Genomic DNA, 27,850 nt, shown 5'->3' with positions numbered 1-27,850 from the left:
CTACTTTGTCATTGTTATAATAGGCAACCAGACAGACTTTTTAACACTTCATTAAGCGACATGCTTGGATTCAAGATGCGCACTTTGTCTACAATGTTAGAATGATGTAAGATAGAATTTTCCCGGCTTATTTAGAGTTTTTCCAGCAGATTTTTAAGGTTTGAGAATTGATTTGGAATTTCTGTGTCATAATGCCCGTCTTCACTATCAATCCCTAATTATTAAGTGAAGAGGTCACAAGGGGAATGGTAACAACACAGTAATGTATATGATATCTACTGTGGTAACAACGTAACAGGAATTTTGTTTTCATAGGGGTCACCACTTAAAGATTAGGAATTGACGGTGAAAACGGGCATAACTCTCTTTTAATTTAATAGTTAAAGAATTCTTATTGGTTGTTGACAAATTGGGGTTTGTCTCAATAATACGATCTGTTTGAAAAATATTCCCATTAACTTGCTACATTTTCAGTGGGATATCCAACTTTTCTCGTGCCTAGCCTAGTCCTCAAAACTCATAAAAATTATATTGTTTTTTAATATGTTTGAATTTAAGACTGTATTTGAGTCATAGTCGATCTCAAGCTCACCTAAAATAAAGGTAAGGAGGATCTAAGATGGAGCGCGCTAAATATATATCTAAATACTAAATAAGTACTTACTTAGTCTTAAAGATTATAATCAAGAGTCTCGGAAGAATTTTGCTTTCTAAGGAGAGATTAATAAATAATATTTATGAAGCTGTAAAACTTCAAATGTATTTTTGGCGAAATGTTAAAGTGAAGCTGTATAATTTTCATATACACCCACCACCTAAAGGAGAAAGGTCATGCGAGGCAGGAAGCAAAACATAATAGGTAGTAAAGTTAAATGTTATTCTTCTGAACATCAAGTAAGAGGGAAATCCCCATCCATATAACAAAAAGATAATGGGGTATAATAAAAACCGTTGTGTATAATGTGTTTTGTTAGCAGCTTAACAATTTCGGCTTAAGTTTGGCAGCAAAAAGTGATGACATCATGTGAACCGTAGAGTTGAATCTTGAACGTGTGGGAACACATTTCACAAGATATTAACTTCAAGATCATTCCGAAGTAGCTACTAAACACGATTACTAATGATAATGTTAATGTTAAGTTGTAAATGTAATCATCCAAGTTCTTGTATTGGCACAACTGTTTTAATTTTTAATGGTTAAAGAGACTGTGAATTAAGTATGAATTATAAATAATTATAAAATTAAGTTATAAACTTACTGAAATAAAACGTTTATTTATGAATTTATGTGGTGAGTGAGTAGTTAAAAAAATCCAAGGTTTGTCTTTGTTTTTTTTAGAAGTACCTACCTAAAGAACAAAAGACAAAATTATTTAAACATAGCCTAAATAATTTTACAATTATTTATTAGTTTTAAGAACCCAACAGCAATTTTATAAGAGCCAGTTACCAGTTATCATTGTATGGACTGGATTGCGAATTTTCAGCTCCTTAGTAAACTAGACGAACAAAAGACAAAACATTAAAAAAATAAACATAGCTTATCAGCTAATACATTTTTGTTGCAAAACCACACTTATTACAACGCCATAAGACACCATAATACGTAGCTTTAAGTGCCTTCTCAAGCTAAACGTCAAGCCAATGACCTGCAACACCTTGAGAACTGGTATCTTGTGTGCGTTACAGAGGTCAATTTACAGATCACATAACATCTTGTCAATTTTAATTGTCAACAACATACAACAACAAAATATTTATTGTAGGTACTAAGAGTGTCGCAAAAAGGGGCATCTTAAATTTTGTAAAAAAACAAAAGCAAAAATATTATACTAAATGCCTATTATTACGTTTGAACTTTGAATGGAGCTGTTTGACTGATGGATTCAGCTCACTGTTAATTTTATTCTGATATAATTTATGCTACATTAGTGTTAAGCTTTTAAAATATCAATATTTGTTTTACAGTCCACAGTACACAATTTTATTGCAAAAAAAACACATAAGTATGTATTACAAATTTATAAACTGCAAGCAACATTACTTTAGTTCCGGATTAACTATTGGGAATTTATGTTCCGTGAATGCTATTTACATAAATTGGAAACTAGTTTTACTTGCTATACTTTGTAGACTTAGGCTTGTATTTAAAAACATTACTATGAGGTCTCACAAAGGGCGTGGACGCACAGGGTGATACATGAACTAATCACAGAGCTCTATTCAACGCTGTGCATTCGATTTGCTGCTTCATTTAAGCAAGCATCGTTTATGCCTAGTTCAAGTATTTAAGTACTACTTGCTGTATATTTACATTATTAATTGAATTGTACCATGTATTTGTAATTATATGATCATAGAGATGATAATTAGGTTTTAATTAAAACCAGCAAATGATTTACTGTATGTATAGAGTTGTAGCAAATAAAATAAATTAATTACATAATTGTATTTTTCTCAATAAAAAAATTAAACCGTGTTACGAGTAGATACAATAATAAATCAACGTTATATTGGGCAAATAAATGAATTGTTTGTCACTTTCAACCAAATGTTGATTTCGCTGAGATGAAAAGAGACAATACAATATTTTATTTTTAAAACGGATGACTTAACCCTACATTGTAACCTTTTTATTTTAATACCGCAAGCATTTAATATGCGGTTGCAAGAATAAACAAATTAAGAGAAGGATGTTGCAGGCAGTGCAAAAAACTATGAAATTGAATTGATTGCAAATAGTCAGTAATCAAGAATTAGATACAGTTACCTATAAAATGAAAAAAATAACTTTTTGTAACAAATGCACCATTAAACCGCAAGACAAGCACTTAAGAATTCTCACGAGATTAAACAAAATAAGTGATGATGTTACACATAGATAGGAAAAAATTGCAAATCCGCAAACAATCACGAAAGGTAGGAGTAACGTATAGTAGGTACAAATAGAAGCTAGTATACAAGCTGTCCCAAAAAATAAGAGTCAAAGAGAATCCCAGAGGTAGAGAGTCACTAACGCCCATGCATGTTCCGCGATTTTTGATAGTTTTCGAGTTATGTCTTTTTTCCTTTTTTTACAAGCTTTTTATTACTTTCACATGTCTGGTGTCTGTCGTCAAATCTTGCAACTTAAAATTGACCCACTTCCCGGTTTCCTATTGAGCTGAAATTTTGCATACATGTGTAAGTCCGATGACAATGCAATATTATGGTACCATTGAGCTGGTCTGATTGTGGAGTCGGGAGGTGGCCATAGGAACTCCTAAACAAAACGGCGGAAACTCATCGAGTTTGGGTTCGTTGGATTTGTCTTTTCGAGCACTTTAGTGTTAGATAACGTCCAGGGTCCTGAGATTAAGATATAACTAAAAAGTGTAAAATAAAATTATAATAAAAATAAACTTTTTTAAAAACAAGCTTTTATTCTGAATTTCGAAAGCTTGTAGCGCAAACAGAGAAAAAGAGGAATAAATTCCATGCGCGATACAAACTTTCGAAATTCAGAATAAAAGCTTGTTTTTAAAAAAGTTTATTTTTATTATAATTTTTTCTATACAACTTAGTAATAAATTAAATAACTGTCAAAATGAGATTAATATCAAACGCAAACCTAATAAGAAATATTAAGTAGAACTTATAATATTATAACCGCGTCAAAATATCATTTTGTAACGAATTAAATCCGTTTTGTTTAGAGAAAATATTTTCAATGGACGTGAATAACACAATGACATCTGACTATTGAGTATTGATATTGAGTAAACCTTGGCAACACGTCCTGTTCACAGCGTAAGAATACAAAAGATATAATTAACGGAGGTAATATTGGAAAAGTCTATAACTGATGCTATTGGTAAGAATATACATTTCCTTATGGCCTATTGAATTCGTGATTTATAAGCTTTTGTTACGTAGTTTATAGGTTGTCGTATATTAAAACCTTCAAGTATTTTATGTTTATGAGGTGCCACACACGCAGGTAAGTATTCGCAAAAATAAATTAATGATTGATGATTTGTCGTTTAATATGGACACACTTAATAGGTACTTGACGTCAATACAAAATAACTAAATCTACATTATTAAAAATACAAACACGAACGTCTGAAAAATTCAAGTGTACAAATAATTTATGCGTAATGAAATGGGAATGCTAATTACTAATGAGTCATCGGTAAAATTAATTCAATTGAATCTCTTCGGTAAGCAATTTCGGTAATAGAATACAGTCAAACGAAATTAAGTAAATAAATGAAAAGCAGTCAATAAATATTGCGAAAAACAAGCGAGAATCAGAACACAATAACAAATGAATAGCGAAAAAACAAGTGCGCCGGTTCGTTTGGAGTTTTCTCATCTATTATTCTGAGGTTCTCCACAAATATTTTTGTACAAAAAGAAATGCACACGGTCGTGTTACAGAAATTACCTTAGTTAGTGTGAATAGTGATATCTGTTTAAATAATTTAAATAAAGGCAGGCTGCTGTGAAACATGTGGCGAATGGTAATGATTATGTCAATACAAATGTCAAAACATCTGCCACTTTCAGTCTACTCCATATTGCAACTTGAAATTACATAGTACCTAATGATTAAATAATACCATTTAACAGTAATAGGGATGTTCCCTGGGTCAAAAAGCAAGAGTTTTAATTAGTCCGTCAGTTAACTTATCAAAAAATACTCTACACGTATTTTTCACTTTTTCAAACTAATGAAAATTTAAAGAGATAAAGCGCGCCAAATTTCATAAGAAGAGGCCCGTGACGTCAATGCTTGCATAAAAGTGCCGCACGTTGTGACGTCATGCGGAACTTCAACGCACCATAACTATGTAATTATTTGTTAGATTGACAAATAAAAATATGTATGTGTCCAATATTTTTTGATATTAAACAATATGACGGACTAAAAAAATTTTTTTAGGAAATTAGCCTATACTAATGTAAAGCCTTTTGAAACAATGTATAACACTCAATCTTCAGGCTCTATTGATACAAAAATATCTGTTTCTAACAAACTAGACTTTTTTATTCTATGTGATCCTTACAAAAGGTAATAGACAATAAGCAATAAATTAAGCAGCTCACTCATGTGCTGGGTGCTGGGCTGGTGGCATATTAAAATGGGTGAACTTGAACTTCTCGTTCCATGTCAGTTTGACATTGGACCTGTCACTTTCTACGATTCTAGTCTTCTTGAGTAATTAGCTGAATTATATCCATAATTTTTTCACTCTATTTATTTATTTAAAAACTTTATTGCACAAACATAAAAAAATAAGCGGTACAAAAAGGCAAGCTTAATGTCATGTGGATCTATTGGTAGATTTTCATCTAAATCGTAACACCCCAAAGGAAAGAATTGTTTCATCCAGTGGAAAATAAAATAATAATATACAAGAGAGCATTAAGAGAGTAGAACTTGTGGGCGCTGGGGCAGAAAAGTTCTCCAGTGGCGACCAAGAGCCGGAACCCCACTAACTAGGTGGACCGACGAACTGGTGGAGGTCCTGGATACAGGCAGCGCAGGACCGGTCGTCGTGAAAACCCTTGGGAGAGACCTTAGTCCAGCAGTGGACGTCATTTGGCTCAAAGGAATGACGAACGAAAGCGTATTAAGTGAGGTGTCTCTACATAAAATGTCATGTTGACGCTTAAAAATTTCTTGAGAAGTAGATGATATTATTCTCTAACTAAAGTGCCATATCAAGAAAAAGGAATTAAAAATGGTATTATAAAAATCGTAAAAATCTAATTATCTTAAAAAATAAAACAAAACGTAAGTATGCCACTGGCCATCAAGAAAAATTTTTTTTTAAGTCCACCAAGGCAAAGAGAAAACTTTTATACGACGGATACAAAGTAGTAAAATCGCTATCCTTTTACAGCAGGTTGTCTGTCTGGTTCACAGCCGTTATGTCCGTTGGGGCAGCAATAAAAATGGCGGGCCGAAGATTTAATTAGACGTGATTTTTTTACTAACGGCATAGGTAGAGTTTTAGGTCGTGGACTCTAGGATTTAGGATTGGGGGCAATTTGGAGACCGCACATTAGGCTATATTAGCTTTATGGTTTCCAAGTGTGTTACGTTACTATGTTAATTTTTTGTGAATTTTAACACTGTAAAGACACACTAAGGAGAGGCTCTTAAGGAGCCTTTTATATGACTCATTATTTTTTTGCCCCACCAGTCGTTATTGTTTTGCTCAGTCCATCTGTCAGTCCGCGGTTTCACTAATATTCTTGATACCAAAATGGATACCTATAATATGTACAAAAAAGTTACTTGGTAATGCAATCACAATAAGAATTATGTAATACTATGTACGGTTTTAATTTTGTCATTAAACCTGATACCTACCACAAAGGATTTTATACATTAAAACCTATTGGTACAGAAGCCGGCATATCGCTAATCACCGTGGCATCTCTGCCAGTTGTTATAGGGGCGATATTATACCAAAAATGTAGAGCTGACGACTGTATCTACACCAGTACAGAATGCAAACGCGTGACTTGACCCAACTACATTAAAATTATCGTCGTTAACCACCAAGATCATGGTCATTTCGTCGTGATATAATCAATTTATTGTGCATCGGTATGGAATCACGCCTTGCATTATTAATATTTTATGGTCAATGTAAAGATCTTATCCGTTGCAAAAGCAAGTGTGAATGAGGAAATAATGCTGCTGTACATATTGTTTATTTATAATCACGTTACTACAGTATCAGTACGACATTTGAAAAAAAAAACAATTAATGATCCATTGTAAACTCGACATTCAGCTTTGAAATCAATATTTCTTCATAGTTCCCACTGCCATGCAAAATCAATGGGAGAGTCGCGTTTTGGCAGCTCCACTACCTTATTGTATTGTAATGGTTTTTATGATAGGAAAACTATAGAAAATTCACGAGAAATACAGGAAAATTATAGTCTAACGGAGCCTCGGACAGAAGTTAATAGGTAATAAATACCAATGTTGGATTAATTAGGTACATCTTGGCATAGAGATGATTATTCTTCATTACCAACGAGTTGTTGATTGATTGTTCTCATTTAGATCTAGTGCAATAGCACAAATTGTGGTGGTCTAGGATAGTTTATGTAGCTTGACTTAGAAATCAACGTTTCTTCAAAGTATGTAGAGTCGATTGTAATATTTTTTTCATCATAGGTAGGTCCTACGTAGTGAAGTTATTGTTATTCTATAATTTAGGAGTTGCACGTATATGTACTAGGGTTACAATCACCTCTAAACAGGATCACCTAAACATTTTTAGATGGTGTATGCTTTGCTTACTTATTTTCAAAAAGATTAATTGACGTTTAGCCCTACTCTTCTCTTGCGTACCTAACTGCGCAGTTCCGCACACGAGAATTTGATTCAAACAAACCTAACTATTAAATACTGTTCAACGACTCAGTATTCAGATTAATAGCTACGACCTGACAATTAAACAAACGTTATCCAACCACAAATCAGTGCGCATGCGGCGGCGGAAGCGCACTGTCATCGTATTCGTATTCGTTCGCGAACTTCACTATTCTGTTAGGTCTCTGCCAAACGGGACTATTCCCACCTCTCGTTCCCACCGCTGCAACTCCTGTGTAGCCAGGATCTACAGCTTGATCGCCAATAATAACCCAACCAGTGAAGGGCAAGTTTGCCCGGGGAAAAGTCATTGTACCCGCAACGAAATTAATCAGAAGAACATAGGAGCAAAAGCAAATATGGCAAACGGCGGGCACTTGCCCATCACCATGACGCCGGCCATTTGCTTCAGAAATCAGGCATATTCTAAAAGAATTATGATTTGCCCAAATGAATGGGTATTCGACTCGGACGAGAACAATATAATAGGTACACACTTTTACAACTCAGACCAATATACGCCTGCAAAAGATTTTCCTAGCTTTTGACGTTATGTGGAAAACGTACTTATCTTATTTTTTCAGTTCCGTGGTCTATATTATTTGTCATGCAGTTTAATTTCGTCGTATAGGGTATAATTATGTTTAAGAATATGACACGTTAAATAGCGACCTTGCTTGTGAGTTTCCCGATGCACAAAGAAGAAAATGAGATACTGACTTTTTTCCATATAAAGCCGTGACACAACCGTTCAAATCGTCATTTCCCAGACCAGAAACCTCGTTCATGTGTAAAATGCCTTAAATGCCTAATAATGGAAACACATAACTCGGCCTGTCGTCCGTAATCATACTACACGTGCACGTGCGTGTGACCGAGAGAACGAGAGGCGAGTATTGCACCCCGCGCAAGCAAAAGTCGGCGAGATAAGTGTCAAACAGAAAACTAGCGTTTTGCCTGAACTTGCGCACGAGTTGATTTTAAGTTGCCTTTTGCCTGAAGTTGCACACGAGTTGATTTTTGACAGACTTCAAAAAAGGAGGAGATTGTATGTTCGAGTGCATCATTTTTGTTTTTTACACAATAAATAATTAACTTAGTAATAAAGTCACGGGGCAAAAAATATCATTAAGTTTTTGAATAGGGGCTAGTTATTAACACTCTCATGGGCATTTTACAAAAATAATTATTGTAAACGATTATACTATAATTATCTTATCCTACTTCGCGATAGTGTTAATGTTAGTTAAACATTACATACATAGAAAAAACAAAATTTACTCTGTTACATACTCATACAATTTACAATGCAGCAATTAACAAACTCATGCATGACATAAGTGATGATTTGGTCATAAAAACTCCGAAAAAACATGTAAAAATCTGAATCACAGCCTAAATAACAATAATTCTTGAATGCCATTATACCAACGTAATAAATTACTAATGGAACCTGTGATGGAACCTTTTACAAAATCCGTGTAGTCATGTCAATACCGTTTAATAAAAGAAACATAATTTAAGAATTTGTTGATGTGTCGTCGTGTATTAATAAAAATGAAATATTGTTCTATTTTTAGAACAAAATTAAATTGACTTTGTAAGTGATGAATAACATGAAGGTATGACGTCTTTTTTATGGCCAGTTGGTGTTAATTANGGAAAGAGAACATACTTGTGTAAAGTTTTAAATGAAGGTTTAATTTGGAAAAGACACTTAAATCAGATTATTCGTTCTGTACCTTCAGAAAGTAAAGATATTAATGATTCCATAGATTCTCAAACTTTACCTTTAATTAAATGTAATGATAACTTTAATAGTGAAAAAGAGTCTAGTATTATTTCAGAAAATGTTTCAATTCCTGTAAACGAGAAAACAATTCAGGCATCTCCAATTGTTTCCTCGGGTAGAACTGTAGAAGATTTAAAGTTAAATAGTGATAATATTCATTCCCCAACAAATGTAACTAAGGATAAAAATGTACCAGGCAATTCTCCAGTTCCTGTAGTCCGTTCACAGAGAGTCCGGAGACCTCCTGTTAAGTTAGATTTATAAGTACTGATTGGAATTGTAAGAGGGGAGTATATGTTATGTATCGTTATTTTATATCGGTATTTAATTTGTTATTATAAGCGCGTATCCAAACGTAGCTAGTTTAAAAGCATTATTCAGGATGTGTATCCGAGATTCTTTCTTCTTGATACGCCAGACAAAATGGCGATAGGCAATCTTGTAAGCTCTGTGTTTAATCGAAAATAAAAGACAGTATCTTCAAATAGAAACAACTTTTATTTACGTCTCCAAGGCGGAGACATCACATTTGGAATAACTGAATCAGATTCATCTGAACTCTAGGTACAATCGACATCATATCAGACCATACAATTTTGTTGAAAAAATAGCCTTTATTGCAACGACATAAAGCACCCGTGTGTTAAGCTTGAAGTGCTGTCGTCCGTACATACCAGACCAATGTATTAAGAGCTGTAGGGTTAATGCTATGTAAATGGAATTACATGCGGTCGTGTTTCAGCTTGTAATGGTCATGGCCACCTTTTGTTTGGATGTTTTGCGTGTTTATCAATAATAGTAATGATGTAATATTTTATTTTGGATGGAAAGTGGTGGTTTGTTTGCGAGAGAAAATAATCCAAACAAAAAGGCTAATTATGAACATAAGATTTTAGTCTCGTATTGTTCAAACTTACTTATTTGTAGTAACCGTTATTATTAGGGGCAACTGTAAGATTTTGTTTATAAAAGTAGAAACTGTTTAAAGTGATTTAAATAATTGTGATATAGGTATTCCTTTCATGGTGTATGGAAGGCTTATTGTATTTGAATTCCACCTTAGTATAGAGTCGATATTTATCAATTGATTGAAATTCTTTTCAATTCAAAAACACATTTTATGTTGTTAAAAGTTTACAGTATTTCCTTGATTTGTTATCGTCTGTTATGATACATTTTGGTTCATCATCATCATCATCTCAGCCATAGGACGTCCACTCCTGAACATAGGCCTCCCCCAATGCTTTCCATGTTGCCCGGTTGGTAGCGGCCTGCGTCCAGCACCTTCCTGCTACCTTTATGATGTCGTCGGTCCACCTTGTGGGTGGACGTCCCACGCTGCGTTTACATTTTGGTTATCCCATCCCAACTAATATTATAAATGCGAAAGTAACTCTGTCTGTCTGTCTGTCTGTCTGTCTGTCTGTCTGTCTGTCTGTTACGCTTTCCCGCTTAAACCTCGCAACCGATTTTGATGAAATTTGGCATAGAGATAGTTTGAGTCCCGGGAAAGAACATAGGATAGTTTTTATCCCGGTTTTTGAAACAGGGACGCGCGCGATAAAGTTTTTCTGTGACAGACAAAATTCCACGCGGGCGAAGCCGCGGGCGGAAAGCTAGTTTTTATAATAATAGAGACGCTACTGACCTCCAGGGCTGATGATAGAGAGACCTTCTCCTGCTTTAAAGTTTCCACGCGGCTTTTGTACTGCAGCAGCGAGCGCACTGTCTCCTCCATTCTGGAACAATACAAAATAAACGTTTAATTCCTGTAAAAACAAAAGAAATCAAGTAAAGAGCAAAGAAGATATAGGGCATAGAATTTTACTTTAAAAAACTGTAGTAAAAATGGATTATTTTATGAACTCCTCTTTAAAATTATGTTTGTCCAATCAAAAGGTATATAAAACTGATGGAACGACGGTGAATTTGCAATAATTTGCATGCGAATCTCTGTTGGTTGAGTTCTGAGGTTTGAGTTCTTTTTTTTCTTGTTCATGTTGTTTTTTTAGTATATTTTGAGTTCACGTATTTAACAATTTCCTGGTACTATGCCTGGGTTAGTTTTCTTTAAGAAAAATGATTAAAATAAAGTTGATAATAAATAATGATTAAGTTAAGTTTACTGGCTCGTATCAAAATTCACTTAATCCAATAAATAAATAGCATATTTCAAATATCAATTAACTCAACCAATCAAGCCGTGAAACGCAAAACTTCCGTAATCTTTCACCTCTCAATTAGTACTCGATCAGCCGGCAGATTACATTTCAAAGACAATACATAATTTCCTTTCCCATTAAGGTTACTGTAATAACATAATCTCAGCTCGCATTAATAATTAAAAGAGGGTAAAATCATTATTCGAGAGGGTAAAATCATTTCCAGGGTTTTGTTTCAAGAAATACCCGGAGTAAAGGAGTCTTTTGTGTGGAACCATAATGGCTGAATTAAGAATTGAAGCTGCAGCTTACTTAATTAACAAAGAAAAGGCTTGAGACGGTAGTCACTTGATAATAATTGTCTGTTTCGTTTTGAAATACATGGAGAGTATACTCGTAGTACAACTAATGTACTTAAGATAAATGCTGTCGTCTAAAGCTCATAAGAGTTTTTGTCTTGCGTTTCATGTTTTGTTTATTACAAAGACTCTTTATTGGCTACTCAAGGCATACATTAATTAATATGAATTTCATGTGAAGAAGACGAGCTCAAAAAACTGTTAATCCTTTAGCAGTCCCTTCAGGTTCTTCTACTATAAAATGTAGCCTTTAAGAAACTTATCGCTACACTAATTAAGCCATTGTTTGCAAAGATGTTTATATTATTGAAAACACTACAAAGTAACAATCAGACAGACATTTGTGTTTATAATATTGATAATAGTTAATGTAAAAAACCTTTAACAAATGCTTGAACATGTAACAACAGTTGTTTACACTCAATTAAACAAAGTTGAACAAACGTAATCGCAGGCTGCATTTCGCAACCGGAACTCGTGCTAATGAAGTGGCGGCCGTCGAGTGCACTTCCGTTGTGCGTCTCTTTCTAACCAAAGCCGAAGGTGTTCTGTCTCGTTTCGCTCAAAATATGCAAATCCCATAGATTATGGCGGTGATCCGAGCGTAATGAAGTACGCTGAAGCGTTTTTGTGAGATCCCGTCTATCTTACTAGCTTAATGCGAACACCATTTGTGTTTGAGACTTTTCAACAGTCGACGTGAATTCTAATCGAGGATATAGACGAATCCATTTGCCTTTTGGGAAGTGTCAATGCTTTCTTTTTTACTTCAGTTGCTTTTAAACTGAACTCTTCTTTTGATTTATGATTTATAGTCTGTAATATCCAACGATACTCCATGTCAGTGGATTAAAAGACTATTCTTAAAAACCTCTATATGTAGGATACTGTTTTAGTTAACGATGCTTTCTTAGGTTGAGTTGCACCACCTAACTTTAACAATAACTATGACGATAACTGGTGCATTTTGTATGGAGTTTGACAGATTTTTGACGTTTGTAAAAGTTAAAGTAAGATGGTGCAACCCAGCCTTAGTTGTTAAAATTTTCTGGCGTTAAGAGTCGCCTCTTGAACTAAATTTTTAAAATATCTTACTTGATAATTTCTTGTAATTGTTGATTCTACTTTGTTGAAAAGGAATAAAACAGTAGGTATAATACGAGTAGAAAACATGGTGATTTTAGTTTTTACGTGTTATATGATGCTATAACTAAGGAACATATCCATTTATTTCATGTAATAGAGCAGTTTGTTAGACAGCCGTTCTCTCGAATACCGTCGTTGCTGTATAAATAAGCCATACCGCACTTATTCGGTCACATAACATGATACTTTAGTTTGTTTACTATTTATCGTCGGGCATCTCGTAAAAGAGTGCCAAATGGGTCTCCCAGGCTGCCGTAACGTCCAAATTGTCGGGTAAGTGAATACCCGCGACATTCTGATCACGCTCGCAACTTGGCAGACGAGGAATTGATAGTATCTTGGGAAACTATTTATGAAGCTTGTAGACAAACAGTTTTGGGGGTGGAAGAGATTTTTTTCGTGTAATTTCTGATGGGAGAGAAAAGTAGAGACGGTGTAACTAGTTAACGAAATGCTTAATTGCTTACAGTATTAAAACGTTTTCTAGCACTGAATAATTTTATACCACACAGGAAACCACACAGATTTTCTTTTCTTGAGTCAATGTTCGACTCGAAAATAGTTCAATCTTAATGTAAAAATAGCCTAAAGTGACCTATAGGAATAATAAAGTCCTAACAATCGTCAAACCATCGACCCTGTTTGAGTTACAAAGTTCGTTTTTCAGTCTTTTCTCTTAATGAATACAGACCGCTAGTCCACCGCTTTGGGATGTGATTATGTAGATTCTTAGTTACGTGATCTTACTGCTTGCTGCCGAATAAAAGGAGACAAGGTTTTTGAACTAAAAACTCCAGTTAGATCGCGTAATGGCACTAAATAGTGCTGTAAGTGAAACTTGGCGTTCCATTCCGGTCACGCGCTGAACTTGGCAGACGCCTGATGGCTAACTTGGCACTCGGTTATCTCATAAAGGGTAAAAATGTTGAGTACCTAGTATGTTTGTAAGCGGTGATATCAGATACTAGAACTAACCATCTATAGAGTTTACGAGTATGTATCATATTCTAAGCTACCTTTATCCGACTGACGAAAGAGGGTAAATTTGCTGTACCTATACTTAGGTTTTTTAGTAATATCAAGTTTTTAATGTATAATCTAATTCATGTCACTATTTATGTAAGATTAGTAAATTATACGAATAATGAGTAAGATATTTAGATTCTTGTTTATTGGTTGAATGACTCGTAAATAAAATTTTCAGCAACTTCGGATTCGAATCCACCAAACTGATGAAGTAGATTTGATTTGAATTACTCTACCTTTCCCTGAAATATACCCGACTCAATCCAAAATGGATAGAATTGAGTAACCTTTTCCGATGCCCGCAATTTTTCGATGCAAAAAGGAACGAAAGAAGGCAGAAAGGAACTTTTCCAATAATTTGGAATAGATCGAATCCCGAAGATGTTGCGTCACTTTTTTCTCTCCAATATAAAAGGTTCCGGATTAGAATTTAAAATTCTCAAGCCAAGTTTCATATTTCAATATTTCGGACGGAATTATCCCGTCTTGATTGTGGTTTAAATTAAAAATTGTTTTACTTTGTGGATCATGTTCACATTTTTTGCACTGTTTTTGCCTTTTCAAACCACGCTTAATGTGATATCTTGTACAAAAGGGAATGCTTGATGAGGATGGTGTGTTATGGGATACACAAAGATGATTACAAAAAGTGTAAATAATGTCAAAAACATTATCTAAATAATCATGATATACCGACACAGGATATGAAAGGATTAAAATTATTACAAATGTTGGTAAGTACCTACTCATCCTACTCGTACCTGTTAGGACTGAAGGGCTATTTTTTATTTTTATGTCGACAAATATTCAAAACACGAAGTGCTATAATATCGTAAAAATCTGAACGGTAATTTTAAAGTCGGTTTAAACGTGCCCACTCATAATGAAAGCCTTAACTTAATAAATAACCAAAATTAAACCTCTCGCGCCATTTTTCTGAATTTGGCGAAAATTATTTACAATCCTCCGTTGTCCACCATTAATATCCTTAACCTTTTCGCGGGAATTTCCCACGTGGAATATCTAGAAAACGAATTTGTTATTACCGGGGTCGATCACCCGAAGTTTGGGCTTATTACGTTGTTATTTAATGTTTTGTTTTTTTCGTACGGTGTTTTTTTTTTCGGGGCGAGTTTTTACGACGCGCAGTCACGGCAGTGTATCGACCGGGGCCTCTATTGTTTTTCTTTGATGGATATGAGTGTTTATGAGCCTATGTTGAACGCAATTAAGGTGTGTAAATAAGATAGCGACTGTAGATACGATGGAAAGTGATGGCATGGAGTTTTTATGTAAGTGCGTCGAGTTCTAAAAAGTTTATGCGGAGTAAAAGGCGAATGCTGGCAGGTTTTGTAGGCTTTTGTTTTATGTAATAAATAAAAGTAAATTGGATCATTACTAACATGTATGTTTTCGTATTTATTAAGCCTGTTAAAACTTAATTGGCTCTTTTTCCTGATGTTAAAGCGAACCAACCTCGATTGCGTTCGTAAACAACGGATTTTCTATACGAAATTTTCGAAAACTTATTTTATAATTCTAACCGCCAAAACATCGCATCCATTTGCCGATACTCAGAAACGGACATCGCAGGCCATTCGTTTTATAGGTTTAATGAAATTTCCAGCGAAATCTCCATCCCCTCCACGACAAATGCCCGTCGCGTGGAGCCCCTGACCAGATGAGCGGTCATAAATCTTGCCTATTAAAACCTGTACCCATTCGACCTGCGTGGCGCAAGTGGGAAATGCAGGGCCGATATTAAAAAGAGGATAATATTCTGTTTCTTAATATTCGTCGGTACATGTCAACTTGTAGAAAGGTGGCATGTACGAGTAGGTACCGACACGCCGCGCCGCGGCGATTAGAGTCCTCAATGACCTTGGGCGTTTGACCTTCACACCGCGAGCAACACCCGCGTACCCCGCACCAAAAACTCCGATTTGACACCGATCAAAAATACACGGGCATAGGTAGATACAGAATAGAAGCTCTTTCTTCATACATTACTGCCTATTATNTAGGCTAACTTTATGTATCAGGATTCAGGATTACGGGCTAATTTGATATTTTCATAAATTAACGAAAAAATATTATTATAGGTAACCTGATTTAAATAAATTAAATGAAACCATCAATCGAGCTAGTAGATTTATTTTATTATTCATCAATAATCAAATTCAGAACTTGAATATTCAACTGCAATGTCTGCTCATGAACGCTTCAAACTCGGTACTTCTTTCCCAATCCCATAAAATTCAACACTTAGAAAGTGACAAAATTTTTAAAATAGGTAGTTGAAACAAACCACAGCTAATTTTCATAGTGGACTGTACTATACGATAAACATGTCAGTCAATTTGACAACCTTTGTCGGAAACATTATTCAATGAAAATATTGTCCGAACCCTTAGTATTTCTCTTCGACAAATACTTTAACACATTGTGAACCACTTTTCTTTCACGACTATAAAAATATTTTAGCAATTTAATTCATAAAACCAATTGCGCACATTTAAAATAAAGTTTGTTTACACTTTGACAGCAATAGACTGACATGCAAGATGACATGTCAATGAAGTTTTCAGTTACTGTTGCCATTAAAAGAAATTAGTACCATTAGTTTTCCGCAACATGGCGAGGGTTTTTATGTTCCTGGTCAGGCTATAACTGCAGGCAGAGCGAATAAGTGAGATGACAATAAATTGGGGAAAAGTCATAGCAGAATTCGCAATTTTTTATTTTTCATAGGTCATAGAACATCAAGTTATGAACTTAAGACCTGCATGCTATAAGGAAGTAAACACGGGAATTAACGCGACTGGTTTAGGTAATAACTTAAGTAAGTGTTTTTATTATCCTACTTACTTACAAAAATACTTTGTGGATCCAAAGCCAAGGTCAATTAATTAAAGCTAACTAGGTAATTTAGTTACAATGACTCTACTTTGACTTTGTTGTAAACTTTTAGCTAAAATTAGAGTATTTTATCAAGTAGAGAGACTAAATTTTGCTACTGCTGTCTACAGTTAAGTCAGTGACTCTACTTTTGGCGTCCACACTCCACAATAAAGAATAGACACCACTTTCGTTCTATTCATAAACTATTTTCAAGATTTTTGTTAGGTCATTTTGCAAGTAATTGGATCTTAATCAAAGTTATTCTGTTCGATATTATTTCCTTATCCTCAGCGAACACTTAAGTAAAGGCTGGTTGGTAGAGTCAAGTGCATGCGTAAGCGTACATACAATAAATTGGTTTTACGACACTTTCACTTTGATAACTTGCGCACGAGATTTGTTTTACATCATTTATGATTTTATTATATTCAATTAAATTAAATAAAATAAGTAAGAACTAACCCCCAATCCTGTACTTACAGTTGAAAAATGCACGCTCGTTAGTCCAAAAATGTTATTTTCCCAAAGACTCACGATTTCAACAGCTGGCTCATGGGAACAGATCAAGAAACTAGTAAACAACTCTCTTAAGAACTACCATTTTTTTGAGGCGGAGGAAATGCTTTGCACACCGTCACCACTACCGGGCGACAGGGTGGTGTGTGTAAGTCCCGGCGCCCTAAGAAGGGCGCTGCTCCGTCCTGAAAGGTTCCTTCTTATAAAGGTTTATACCCAGTAAATCCTCCGCGGCGTTCCGTCATCACCCGAGTGGGGTGTCGCGAGTATCCGGCCGTAGCCTTAGACTTCCTACCAGCTACATGTGTGCTTAAGTCAGAAATTATTACTATTCGAAATTACAGCCATATTACATCATAAATTATATGGCAACATAAAAATAAATAATAAATGTGAGGATTGTTAACAATAATGGTATTCCATTGAAGCATTCAACGTGCTTCTGATTACTAGCCAGGATAGTTATTATCAGACCCGCATACCTAAGATTGTTTTCTATGGTCAGGCAATAATACAAGTAATTTACCTGTTTTGCGATAGATATACATTTTATTTAACAACAATATTGAACTCTAGATTTACATAAAAGCCTGTTTAAGAATAATGAAGATGATACAAGGAAAGAACGAGAGACAATCCGGCTCGAAGGACCATAAAATGGGAATGTCGGATGCGGAAAATGCGATACTCTGCCGACTAATTAAAGAGGATTCACCGGACCTTCCAAGGATAGTTGTTAGAATTTAGCTTTTCAGGCTGGATAAGGTTGTTGGTACTAATTATTAATTAAACAAAATTTAATAAATGTTTGATGATTTTCTGTTAAATGGCGATAAAACTGTCAATTCTGGTATGAAAGCAAGAAGTAGGACACGTCCCTGATCATCTACTATTTCAACTTCTATCACGAAAAATATTTATATGATCGGTCAAGTTATTTGAAGAATTTTATTGTTATTGTGTGTGAATGTTGAGGTATTAAAGTAAACTATGCTTTGTATTTTCCAATGCACGTGTCGACTTGTGATATTACTGGTAGCCTCACATTGTATAATGAATTATGGCAACACCAGGAAGACGCCTTTAATTATCGTCGTGCCGCTAAATGTGACAGTTTGTAGATAAATCTGTTATAAGTCCGTCACCTGCTAACCTCTAAATACCAGACTCGGGAAAAATCTATTTTAATAAGTCTTTAGGTACTAGGCCAGTGGGCAGGGAGGGAGTCAGATAGCTCATAGAGCTGATGGCCGTTGGGGGAGAAAAGTTCTCGAATGACGACCACGAGCCGGGAAGACATAGTCTTTTGGTCTCCCTTTAGGCTTCCCACTAGGACCTTGTGACCAGGTGGACTGACCAGTGAAGTTCGCGGGAAGAACCTGAATACGGTGAAGGAGCGTTGTTTGGATTCTTGGAGGAAGCCTTTGTCCAGCCAGTAGTGGACATCATTTGGCTTAAACGAACGAATCCAAACTTGATGAATTTGTCTAGCTACAGTGTTGTAGACAATTTTTGAGGCAAGTTAACAACAATTGACGCATTTCTACTTACACAGGTGACTGAATTTCAGTCGACAACATTTACGTATGGCTCATTAAATCCTGTTAAACACAACCTGCATCGGAACATGTTGATTGGCGGTCGTTACATGAAACGACAACATAATGCATGCGTTGTCACAGCTGCATTGTGTCTGCTAGCTACAAACGGAGAACAGATTGGGTGTGTACATATAATTAATATCATCTCCGAAAGATGAAAACGCTTATTGACATAGCGAGTCTATTTTAGAATGAAATGGAATTAAAAATCTTTATTAGGTTTCGACCAAAAGGCGCTAATATCAAATTAATAAGATAAAGGGAGGGACCTTATCTTTTGAGCCTATTATAATTTTCGGTAATTGGTAAGGTAACAATATTTTAAAATCATAACTGTTTAGATATATCGCGGGTAGAGTATGATGGGATAAACAATATAATTTTAACAATGTTTTTATTGTAACTGAAAACTGCGTTTAATATTACCTATTATAATAAAAATATTATTGCTTATTGAATGTAATTTATTGCTCTTATTGAAAACCTAGTTCGTTACCTAGGTGTTCTGACCACAACAAGACCTTGGCCGTCCCCATAAAAATAGTATTGCTGCAATTACGCTTTTAAAACCCCTCACATCTCCCGACACTATACTTAACCCTTCTAGTGTAAGCAAACAATAAATCAACTTTCAATATAACAGATACAAATACCATTACAGTCAGCACCAAATAGTTTGTGACACCCAGAAGCCAAAAAGTTGTTAACTTTATTCCAATCATAACAAAAACGTGTTGCGAACTTTTTGGCTACTTTGGAGTTTGGAAGTCACGAACTCTTTGACGCTGACTGTACCTACCTTGGGTTCTAAATTCAGTGAGACCTAATGATGTCACTAATATGCATTGCCGACTTTGCCTGTATACTTGTGCATAATTCCATGTCCAATGTCTTTGAACTGGGTCAGCATGTGCTCGTGTGCCTTCTTACAAAATCGCTTCATTAGCACAGGATTCTTATGATGGACATAAGAGAGGTAAGATTTCTTTCATTAAAGTTTCAGTGGGGTCACTAACTGGACTATTCCCACCTCTCGTTCCCACCACTGCAACTCCTGTGTAGCCAGGATCTACAGCTTGACCGTCACAAAAACCCAACCAATGAAGGTCAAGTTAGTCCCGGGGGAAAGTTAAACTGTCATTGGACCCGCAACGAAATTAATCAGAAGAACATAGGAGGAGTTCACTATCTTGGGGGTATATTATTGGGGTTACTATCTTTCGTAAAAGTATTTCTATCTTTTCATTTCTTGTCTTGTGAGGTGTACAATAAAGTGTGATCCATATACGGCCTGAGTTCTGCCTTCTTCTGGAGACAAACTTCGATCTGCGAAGAATAGGCAATACCAATTAAAAGCTTGCTTATACATGGAAGGCTCAGTTGCAGTTGGAAAAAGAGAGCTCTAATGCTCGGAAACATAAGAAGAGCTTTGGTGAGAGACGAAATCAAAGATTGTGAGCCATTAATTATTTTAAACAAACTTTGGTACGTTTAGGACTATACAATCAATGTTACAACACAGTATTGTTCATAGCCACAAAACAAAATCCTCGTGTTAATGCAAAGTTACGGAGACAGAGCACGATGTGCCAATAGGGTCAAAAGACGAACGCCCTTTTCAAAATTGCGACAGACCGAAGATCGTTCTTGAGTTCGATTCTTGCCGTGGAGACACTTAGAAAGTGGCGCAGGGCCGCTTTCGTTACCGTGTAGGCTTACCTATGTGGTCAGGTGTTATGTTATTCTACAGGGTGTTAGGCAAATGGGGTTATAAGCGTCAGCAGCTAGTGTCAACTAGCCCATGTTAACATGTGCATATAAATGGTACGGTGAAGTCATAAAATTGATATCATCATTTAATTTTTTTAAATTTTCATACAAAATAAAAATTTGTAAAATCAGATTTGTATGAAAATTAAAATAATTAAAATTATGATATCAATTTTCTGACTTCACTATACCATTTATATCCATTATGTTAACATGGGCTAGTGTCGGCTTATAAACCCATTTACCTAACACCCTGTATAATGTTAACGCCCTAGTGACGCCAGTAATCCGAAACATTGAATCTCTTCATTGAATCTCTTTTGTCTCCGCGTACTTTTTGTCTTAAAGGTTTATTTATAGGACCTTAGCCTAGGCGCAGACCACCGACTTTTAGTTGGCCGATAGTTGGGCCCGATTTTAATTTGTATGAAGAATCGGCCGATACCAAATCGGTGTAATGTGCCCATTTTCATACATGCCCATCATACTGATTAACAGCCCGACCCAACTACCGGCCAACTAAAAGTCGGTGGTCTGCGCCTAGGCTAAGTCACCTACTGGTCCTTCGTTTTGTTGAGCTCCTTCTTTCTCTGAATTAATATTCGCGAGTCCGATTCACTTCATTGCAATTCCGATGAGTTTAATTTGATGTCACTAGAGGTACCTGTGTAGTTAGGATTTATTTTGGCCTATGTTCAGTTCTGAAATGATGATGATAATTATTATTACTTTAAGGTCCATTCCATATACCATAATTGAGTTGCTGTGGCGAAAACCAGAGGTGAGAATAGTCTCAGGAAATAGAGGCCATCAGAACAAATAAATTATAGTTTACTTGCAAGTTACTAAGGGGCCATTTCAAGGTGAAAGTGAATAGGCACTTACAGGGCAGATAATGTACCATACCATCCTACACTGCATCTCACTTAACAGGTGTGATTGCGGTCAAATACCTGCCTTGTCTTGCATAAAAAAAATTGTGGCATAATATTATAAGTATTAAGGTATTCTTGATATTAAAAGTTTCTTAAAAGATTTTAAGATTCCTTGCCTTCGCAAACATTAGTACTGTCAGTACTACAAATACAAATATATTTTATTTAAACAAACACACCATTTGCACATGTACCTACATTCAAATTCAATTAAAAAAAATGTGGTATCTTTATTTAGTAAACAAACATTACTAAAGTTAGGATTGGCATGATTAATCTATAATTACACATTTTTTCCTTAATGTGTTTCATCATCAGGTCAATTAATTTCCACTGCAGGAGCTTTAATTTAAATAAAATATAAAAATGTAACCAGCGGAATGACCCTACTTAGGTATTTATTCATTTATTCAATCAATTACACCAGATAAAAAGGATTTATAGTAATTCCTTCTGCTGACGAGACAAGGATCAAGATACCTCATTTGAATGGCTTAATGTGTTGACAAAGATTGCCAAGTTGCAGAACTCATTAAAAAAAACAATTACTTCAAAACAGCAACAAAGTTAAAGGAAGTAATTCCACTCACTGTTAAAACTCATCAATCATTATCAGTTTAGATTAGACACAGGACATACACTAACTGCCCTGAACTCGCCCAATGATTTCCAGATTGGACAGTAAACATCATTGCTGTAGTAACACGTGTATTGAATGAAGATGATACCTACTTAATCATAAGACATCTATGTCTCGAACCCCCTTTGCTACATCCTAAGAACCATAGCCACATTAAATAAAACTAAAATATAGATAGAAATGAGGAGAAATTAAGAAATGTTTAGAAGGTATTTAAGTTAAGGAAATATATCATGCAGTCATTAAATCATGCTTTGTAAATTGTACTTACAAAAATCCTGAACCGGTAAATTATCTTAAAGCTTTGTTGTCTTTTTCTTCACCCCAAAGACCCAAATCACAGATTAGAGAGTATACCCAAATCCACCCACAACAAAAACATCAACAAACGAGTCAGATGTTTTACGTCAATGTCAAACTTTACATACTGCCAACATAAAAATCTTAATTTGTCAAAAGTCTTCCGTTCCGTTTCACGCTTTCACTTCACGGCGCTCACAAATACCTCGTAACGTTATCCATATAACGCTATCATTAACAATACAGATACGTCTGCAAATAAAAACTGGTTCTCTTTGAGGAAAATTAAGAGGCTTTTCTTAATCAATGTGTAGGTATGTAAGGAATGAGTTGATACCTACAGTATTGGAAAAACAAACCAATAACAATCTCATGTTTTTGAATTCTCTCATCCAGCTAGGTATTCCCCCATTGATTGTATGCAGGATTTATCCCGTGGCGTGGTTATCAAATTCAATCAATGTTTATTGGGACATCCGCAAGTAGATTATGAAATGTCGACCGATGCATACAAATACCTACGGCTACACAGCAATAAAAGGCTGCTTAAACTGCAGGCTGCAAGCTTACTCTACTAATCAGTTCCGGGCGGTTTTGTTCAAAAACTGTTAAGTCAGTTATTTCTGTACCTATTCTTATTAAGACTGATAGGGCTTTTAACATAAACAGGAGTCAGTGTCCTGATCCTGAACAAGAGATGAGAATGGTGATTTTAATGTTTGTATTTTTTTTCTTTTTCAGTCAGCAACATGGTTTTGAAGATTCGATAACATCAATTCATCCAACATGCTAGAAGTACCAGACAATGTGAGTATCATTTTAAATAATTATCTTGCTACTGATACTTAACTATTGTTAGGTAAATAATGCGAAGCAAAGATTGTTTGCTAAGTTTTAAAGCTTCCATGAAGGAATCGCTTATTCAAAAACAATTAATTTTGAACGAAGTCGCATATAGGTAATTATTCTTCCTTTGTTTTTGATTTTGTTTTAACGATCTGACGGTGTGACGGTGTGGGAGAGGCTTAGTGGCTGGTGATGAAAAATGTGTGGTTTTTTATTTTAATCTTGTTTCTCTTTTTTATATCACTGCACCTACCTATGTACGCTGTATTACTGTGCAGGAGACTGGCACCGGCTGAAAACCAGCGCTGCATGGACCTAGTGCCGTACAGCTTACGCTGAGCCGGATGCCCTTGTCACCTTATTTTTAATTGTTAAGCTGTGTTAAAGTTGTATTTTTTTTGTTATGGTGACAATAAAGGTTTATTTATTTATTTTATTTATTTATAATAAGTAGAGCCAGCATTATTATGATTATTGGAGTCGATACCATCCACCCCGGTCGTCGCGCCCGCCCCGTTAACGAGTCAGTTGGGAAAAATGTTTCATCGACCCCGTCCTTTAACGGGGTGGGTGGCACTATGTCTAAATGCCAGTGATGATGCATAAAAGGTACATTCACATAGGTAAATACAAGATAAACGTGTCGCGCAGCTCGCGCTGGTTTGTTTTCTCCGCAAAGACTGCAAAGAGCCATAAGTTTTTTATGTGCGTATGCGCAGTCCATATCACACAGTCACGCAGCCTCACGCAATAGCACGCTCGTTCTATCTGGAAATATGAATACATCCTTACATTGACCAATTATAGGTACCTTTCGATTGATATGATTAGAACGCTACCAAACGGCCAGTAAAACAAAACTGTCCATACTAATTAATTATACCTAACGTCTGCGACGATTGCCAGGCCAAACCTCACCTTAGGGCCAGGGCCATAAATCTTAAATTGCGTCCAAATATGTATTTCAACGCAACCAATCCATTTAGATAATAATAGTAACATTAGTGACTTGACTTTGGTGATTGGAGACCATCCAAAGCGTTAGTCCTCACCGTCCCTCTGTGCGATTAAATTGCGATTTTAAAAACATCTGCCCTTATTATTAAGGTAAATAATCGTGTGGTTGATTAATGTATCATTATTAACAATTTTGTGCGTGTTTTAGTGTTAGTGTAAAATACAATGGCCACAGTCACCAAGAAAATTTGTAAGCAACAAATCTATTGTGAGGTTAGTGAAAATTACCTACTGTTTTGTTTATTTAGTAACTTTTATAAAACTAAAAAAAAACAAACCAATTAGAGCGACTGATATAACGTTAAAACTTACTAATAGGTATATTAATTTATTTATCTTAATTAAAAAAAACTCGAAAAACTTATCCCGCTTAGGTAGAGTCACTAACACGTCACAGAATTGATTAAATTGCAAAAAATCAAATTACCTAACTTTCACAAAGTAAACAAACGAAAAGCCGTTGTGACGTAGTAGGTAGGCATTTACACAGATATACAGGGTGTTTGGTGTGGCATTTATCGATATACTTTTATCATTTACAAAATAGTTAATGAAACAAATTCACATTAAATTTGGCAATCGATTAATTTATTTTAATAAAAATGGATTACACATGTACACATATTGAAATATCTAATGAGTAATGATGACCATTTGATAGTAGTCGTTTATAAGTTACATTTCATAAACAAATTACTTAGGTAGGTATACCGATTTATAGAAAACCTGTTAAATATTTCAAATTTTTTGGTAGTTTTGCAATTTTGTTTTGTTGGCCCCGTGATGCTTCTAGATTTCGGTGGTCGCCAAGTTCGAATCGGTCTTAACAGTTTACCTGACTGTTAGAAAGTTATTCAAATGAAAATTATCTTATGTTTGACCCTACAAACAGAGGTCTTATAAATTAATCAGGACTTTTGACGCTATCCGTCGACTGGTACTGGTAGGTAAGTAAGTACTTACCTGACAGCACACTCATCCATCATGGCGTCTGACATGACTGTTACGAAGGGCTTACCCTTCAAAACATAGAATCATACTTAGGCTGAGTTGCACTACCTAACTTTGACCGTAACTATAACGATAACGGTGTCTTTTGTATAGAGTTTGACAGATTTTTGACCTTTGTCAAAGTAAAAATAAAATGGTGAAACCTTGGACGAATTAACCACGTCCAAGGGTGAAACCCAGACTTAATGGTTGACTCTATCTGGGAACAACAAGAGATTATACAATTTGTTTTCCTTACTTGAAAATCAAACCCAGGACAGCTGAAATAAGAAAGTCGAAGGCTCTAAATTAAAAAAATCGAAATCAAAAATATTTATTAAGTTTAAACCACAAGTGGCACTTATGAACGTCAAAATATAGTAAATAATAAAAAAAGAAAACCGAAAATCTAACCGAAAGACTGCAATCTTAGTGTACGGGCACAGAATACAAATTAGGGCATTGTGTCAGAAGGACATCATTTTTGGTCCATCTTACGTTTAGAGAACCTTTCAGTACACCGACCTGATATTAGATTGATCTCGAAGTTGTATTATCGAACAACAAAGTTGTAAACGTGTCATCATTGATAAATACTCTTCCGTAAACATTTAAGTAGGTCACGTAGAGCAATTAAGATGAAAAATTTGGTTTGCTCAAAAACTGTGTCGCACCTGTCTGCACCGCACGTCGCACACGACTGTACCTACCTACAATGCTATCTGAACTCAAATATTTACATGGTACATTGGCTACGACGCACCCAGGGTTGACAGAGAAAATTGCAGTCACGTGAAGCTGTCATACTTACTTAGGTATTTCCCTGTTTTCAAATATATTTTTATCGTTTGCTGTGGAAACACTTAGCTCTAATTGGTACCTACGGTCTGGCGAATGAGAAGTCTGTGACCGTTCACGGTTCTAAACCTATATGTAGTGGACATAAAGTAAGAAAGTGCTAGTAAGTATCTACCTAATACTAGGCCTAGAAAGAATGAAACCAGGAAAAAATATTTACTTTCACAAAAAACAAGGAATTTACAAGAACATTATGTAAGATACCCACTATGTAAAAAGGCTTATCTTTTATCACAGAGGATTTTATCATGACAAGTAGCATGTCAAAAGGTTTATTTAATAGGTACTTACCTATGTAAGAGTTCTCTAGACCGCTAGACGACGTTGTAATCTCCCAAATTGTATTGCTTAATTAAGTAGAACTCCTTCCCACGGACTTGTCTGTATTTTCAGGTATTTTCAGATAAGGCCTGAAAATGCTACAGATTCTGTAGCTAGCTGTCACTCATGCGAGCACTTTCAAAATGTATGTGGCATTGATCTAAGTTCCTTGTTCAAATGTTTCGACCCAAAATACAGGATGGACTTAGTTTCATTTTAGCTTCTCTAGTTTGGAATCGTGTCGATATCATAATGGGTACAACACTCTTCTTCTTCGGAAATTGTAACCTGAAAAAAATCTAAAAATAAAAAGAATCAAGTTTAAATAAATGAAGAACCCTTTAAGGGCAGCCCTACGATCCTCAAATATTCGCTACCGTATATTAGTTCCAATGTTAATTAGCTTTAGTTTCATAAACAACGCAGTCAGAGTAGGTAGGTGTTGAAGGTGTAGAGTGCATTCGGAAAATTCCAGTGAAATGGAGTGAGGGTAAGCGCAGAATTTTTATTCAATTTAACCGAAAATCAGTATCCTATAAGACAAATTAATTAATATCCAAGTGGTAATTTTTTGAAAACCATTAAATTGATTTTAAATAAACAGCTAAGAATTTCAGAATAATGGATTAAAATTCAACAGACAGAAAAAATATTTTTTGTCTTTTCTAGATGCATTGTGTAAAATTATAGAAGTTTATGAAACTGTAACTGAAACATTGTTGCTTCCGCCGAGTCTATTTTCACTTGGGAATGAGTATAGTTTATGCAACGCTTTGTTATGGTTCAGTAAACCGCCATATAAATGTTTGTTTATAAAAAAAGAAAGACATTATATTTAAAAAAATATGACAAAATTTATCCATTCAAGTTGCCTCACTTTTTTTTGCGCGTACTAACTATATCTTTTTTAAGTTTAGTACCAATTAACCTCCTCATTAAGCGTAACTAAGAAACAGAACTAATTTTATCACGAAGTATTCACTATTTTTCATTTAATGTGCTAGAACAAAACGTTATTAACCCGAACGAAATCAAGGAATTTCAAACACAGTTTATATTATACAGGGTGTTACTTTGCATTCTTGCCATATTTACAGAGGTAACTATATTACTGATACTGAACACAAATCCGTTAAAAAATAATGCCCGAAAATTTTGATTTTTAATTTTGAATATTTTATTTTATCGACAATCAGTTAAACACATCACTAATTATCGTAACGCATGCACATCACTTGCTAGCGATGGCGATGGAGACTTTTTTACTTTTTATTGTATTTTTAAAT

General features: G+C 35.1%; 2 protein-coding genes across 3 annotated transcripts in view; one reads left to right on the top strand and one right to left on the bottom strand.

Annotated features, from left to right (window-relative positions):
- Positions 1–22,571, bottom strand: part of LOC114361891 (methyl-CpG-binding domain protein 4) — a 35,024-nt gene extending 12,453 nt beyond the window's left edge. The window contains exon 1 of the mRNA XM_028317108.1: positions 22,504–22,571. The gene's annotated coding sequence lies outside the window, so the exon portion shown is untranslated. The remainder of the gene's footprint in view (positions 1–22,503) is intronic.
- The window catches only part of LOC114361889 (protein orai), a 51,350-nt gene that overhangs the window by 6,430 nt on the left and 17,070 nt on the right, over positions 1–27,850 (top strand). The window contains exon 2 of one of the 2 annotated variants that reach the window (XM_028317105.1): positions 23,274–23,339. In XM_028317105.1, coding sequence (XP_028172906.1) covers positions 23,319–23,339 — 21 coding nt within the window. In that variant the 5' untranslated portion in view covers positions 23,274–23,318. Of the gene's footprint in view, positions 1–23,273; positions 23,340–24,404; positions 24,609–27,850 lie in introns of those variants that run through there. The other variant, XM_028317104.1, reaches the window with a different exon arrangement.

Source organism: Ostrinia furnacalis, unplaced genomic scaffold (genome assembly GCF_004193835.3).
Source record: "Ostrinia furnacalis isolate ACB-3 unplaced genomic scaffold, ASM419383v2 OfSCF6054, whole genome shotgun sequence".
Lineage (NCBI taxonomy): Eukaryota > Metazoa > Arthropoda > Insecta > Lepidoptera > Crambidae > Ostrinia > Ostrinia furnacalis.
This window is presented reverse-complemented; position numbering and strand designations above follow the sequence as displayed.